Source organism: Plasmodium reichenowi, chromosome 11, assembly GCF_001601855.1.
Source record: "Plasmodium reichenowi strain SY57 chromosome 11, whole genome shotgun sequence".
Lineage (NCBI taxonomy): Eukaryota > Apicomplexa > Aconoidasida > Haemosporida > Plasmodiidae > Plasmodium > Plasmodium reichenowi.
Genome location: NC_033656.1, coordinates 167,629 through 172,230, shown reverse-complemented (window position 1 = coordinate 172,230; position 4,602 = coordinate 167,629). Strand labels below are relative to the sequence as shown.

At 20.6% G+C, this 4,602-nt stretch overlaps 1 protein-coding gene across 1 annotated transcript in view; it reads left to right on the top strand.

Moving 5' to 3' along the window:
• Positions 1 to 79: 79 nt before the first annotated feature.
• PRSY57_1105000 (hypothetical protein) overlaps positions 80 to 4,602 on the top strand; it is a gene marked incomplete at both ends in the record, with an annotated part of 6,172 nt that continues 1,649 nt past the window's right edge. The window contains 2 exons of the mRNA XM_012908021.2: positions 80 to 1,038; positions 1,177 to 4,602. The exon at positions 1,177 to 4,602 is cut by the window's right edge and continues 1,405 nt beyond it. Of these exons, the coding sequence (XP_012763475.2) occupies positions 80 to 1,038; positions 1,177 to 4,602 (4,385 nt within the window). The remainder of the gene's footprint in view (positions 1,039 to 1,176) is intronic.

Genomic DNA, 4,602 nt, shown 5'->3' with positions numbered 1-4,602 from the left:
TTTATTAAAAAAAAAAAAAAAAAAAAAAAAAAAAGAAAAAGATTAATAATGGGAGAAAAAGAAAAGAAGAGAAAAGAAAATGTTTTTAAGTATTCAATTTATAATTTTATTTTTTGCATTGATACATATAAAAAATATAATAGCATTAAAGTTAGAAATATTTAAAGGAAGATTTGGTTCTCCTAATACTACAAGTTCTATGTTCAATAAAGATAATAAAATAAAATGTAGAAGAAAAGAAGTGCCTTTATTATTTGTCCCAACTAATAAATGTTTAAAGGATTTATATTTGCTTAAGCATTCTGGAGTCCGTCCATTTGAAGAGAAGGGTAGTTTTATATATTTAAAAAGAGGAGAGAGAAATCGTAAAGATAAAAATTATCCATTCACACTATTTATTGAATATGGTACAAGTAAAAGTTCAAATATATTAGAAAAGGATAGTAATAAATATGAGGAGGGTAACCCAAAATATACTAATGTGATTATGGAAGGCTGTAAGGATATTATTGATTGTACAAAAAGAGAGGGCTTACAAAATTTAATGAATAAAAATATTGAGATGGATAAAAATAATGTGATGGATGAGAATATTAAGATGGATGAGAATATTAAGATGGATGAGAATATTAAGATGGATGAAAATAAGAAGATGGATGAGAATATTAAGATGGATAAAAATATTGTGATGGATGAGAATATTAAGATGGATGAAAATAAGAAGATGGATGAGAATATTAAGATGGATAAAAATATTGTGATGGATGAGAATATTAAGATGGATAAAAATATTAAGATGGATAAAAATATTAAGATGGATAAAAATATTAAGATGGATGGTAATATAATGATGAGAGAAAATAAAAAAGTTGAAGGAAAATCTAGAAAAGGAAATTATATAAGAAATAAAAGTCTCGTATTAAAAAGAATAGGAAACAGAAAGGTTTACAACAAAAAAAGGAAGAGTATAACTTCACGTGTTGTTGATATACAAAATACGAATGTGAGAGATTATTTGTTTTTACCATCTCAAGGAAGGTAATATTAAACTTAAGAATGTATAACATGTTCAACTTGTATATGTCACATATATATATATATATATATATATATATATATGTTTATTTATTTATTTATTTATTATTATATTTAATTTTCAATTTTTTTTTTGTGTAGGTCGTTAAAATTACTAAACCTTATTTACCACTCGTGGAAAGAAAAGAATTTCGACAATTTCTTTGATGTATTAAATAGCGACGATTTTGATCACACGTGCATAGAAAATTGGCTTCACAAATTTTCTATAAGTTTAAGTAAAAAATATTTAAAGATAAAAATATGTGGAGATCATATATTGGTACGTAATGAATATTATGAGAAAGAAAATAAGACATTGAAAGAATATAAGATAACTTATTCGATAATAAATAAATGTTTAAAACTATTAATAAATAATATAGATAAGTTTTGTTCATATGAGATAACATCTATATTATGGGCTATAAGTATTATATTAATAAAATCTTTTAAGAATTCGACATATATAGGAAATAATATAAATGTTGATAATGTTAAACATAATGAGATGATAATGAATGTAATCGAGACATTTAATATATTTTTATCTTTAATAATAAATAATTTGAATAAAGTAAAATATAATTTATCTATTGATGAATCTTTATGGGCTGTTTGGAGTATATGTAAATTATTATATTTTAATATATCTTTTGATAATTATTATATAAAATTAAAAAAAGGAATATCAAGTATTTTAAATAAGGATAATAAGAATGAGTTAAGAGGATCGAATGATTTTTTAAATAATGTAGAGGATTCTTTATTAATGTATAAAAATTATAATGACAATTATGATAAGGTAAGAAATATAAAGATGATAGATAAAGAATTAATGTTAAAAGACAATAAGAAAGATGAAGAAAATATATGTTATGATAATAAATATAATAATAGTTCTTATACGAATTATCAAATTATTTATATGATGAAAAAGTTTAAATTATCTAGTGATGATATTGTAAATATATTAGATATTTTTAATTATTTATATAAGAAATTATATAAAAATATAAGTTATTTGAAAGAAAAATATTATATATATATTCCATTTATTATATTTGAATCACAAACATTGATGTTAAATAATAGTATATTACTTTTAAACAAAATATTATATTTAATACTAAAAGATGATGTATTGTTAAGTTTATTTTCTTTTGACAAAATAAAAGAAACTATTTTACCTCCTGTGACACAAAGGGTTGAAGACTATGAAGAAAAATTATTATATTATAATAAAAACAAAGATATATTTAGAATAAAAACTTTGAGTAAAATATATAAACTTATAAAATGTATATCAAAAATTTTTTATCCTTTAAAAAATCAGAATATTTATAATATACATTTACATAATAATTACAAATATTTAAATTCATCAATTTTGATAAAGTTTGTGCAAGCATGTAATGATGTTTTAATAAAATATATTGACTATTTTGTTTATATTATATATGGATATAAAAATATAAAAAGGAAAGACCCCTCATCAAAATGTATTCCTTATAAGGAGAAGGATACAAGTAAAAATATTATGCATAATAATAATAATAATAATAATGATAATTGTGAAGTTATTATACAAAAAGATGATAACAAAAGGATTGTTAAGGGAGCGTGTAATATAAATGAGAATGTTTATATGAAAGATAATAGGACTAATGATTTTCATAATAATATGAATCATGTTATTACATATAATCAAACATATGATGACATAAATAATATGAACATAAATCCTAATATAAGATTGAAATTTAAAAACGAAATAGTTTTTATTTATAATTGTTTAAAAAGTTCTTTAGTTTCTCTTATAAAACTCGATTTGAAGGATAAGTATATATATGAATGGTTAAATAGGAATATATGTTTATTTCAAGTTCCTAATAATTATGTAGATACAAAAAACGATCAATATTCAGAATATATCCAAGCAGGAGGACTTAAAAATAAAAGAAATGAAGAAATAACCAATACAGAAATGAATGATTATAATATGAATAAATATATAAACCTTAATAATAATGATGCAAGTCAATATAATAATATGAATAATTCTGTCCAGGAAAATGTTTTATCAGACCATGATCGGGAGAAGATGAATGTAAATGATATAGAGCCTGAAAAAAAGAGGAAAGACAAAAAAGAAGAAAATAAAGATGATGTTATAATAAATTATGGAGACGAATTATATGTGGATAATTCATTGTATAATAATGAAAAAATAAAGAAAGAAAACGGAATATTAAGTGAACAAAATAAATGTGAAGAATATGATAGGAATAGATATATTAATAGTGCTTATAAGGATGATATTATGCTTGAAGCATCATATGATAGTAAAAAGGATAGTCTCAAATGCTATGACAAAGATGAAGTGGAGAAAAAACAAGAGTATAAAAAAAATAATAAAAATAATGACCATATGGATAATCACAAAAATAATGAGCATATTAATAATAATAATAATAATAATAATAATAAAATTAATCAATCGGATGTATGCTTAGATGTTTTAGCCCTAAGCAAATTTACAAAACAATATAGTAATGAAATGAAAAAGAAATTAATAGATAATGTTGAAAAGAGTTTAGAATACTCTTTAAAAATATTTGAAAATATATATAATAAGAAAAAAGGAGATTTACCAGTATATGTAACAATGAATGATATATATATAATAAAAGACAAATATATTGTATCATTATATGATGAAGAAACAAAGACATTTTATAAAAAAAATAAAAATATCGAATTTAGAAATATAATTATGCCTAAACAATTATCCATATTTATAAATTATTTAGGAAGAAATATATATTTAATAGATAAAAATAAATTAAATAAAATTTTTTTTTTAGCTATTCAATATATTAATATAACAAAATTTAATTATTTTACATCTAATGATATAATACATTTCTTACAGGGACTTTTAAATTATTACAGCGTACAGAATGATAACAAAGTTGTAAATATATATAATAATAATGATAATAGTAGTAATAAAATTATTAGTGATTATATAAACGAACTCATAATAAATTTATGTTACATTGCTGAAGACACATTTTTAAAATGGAAATTGGCTAATGTATGTCAACTTGTTTATCTTCTTACCAAATTTAAACATATACATAAAAATATTTTTAATAAGTTTGATGAATTTTTAAATACTATACAATTTCCACAGTATGTTTATCAAAAAGAAAAATCTTTTATTCGAAATAATTCTACCGAAATAAATGATGACAATGATAAATATAAATATGATACATATAATAGGTATGATGATACATATGATAGGCATGATGATACATATGATAGGCATGATGATACATATAATAGGCATGATGATACATATGATAGGCATGATGATACATATGATATGAATCCTACAAGTGAAGAAATGTTATCCATAAATCAGAACAATAATAATAATAATAGTAATATTATAAAATCATCTTATTCTAATAATTATACAAATGAGAAAAATAATGTAGTACATAATAAAAAAAATAA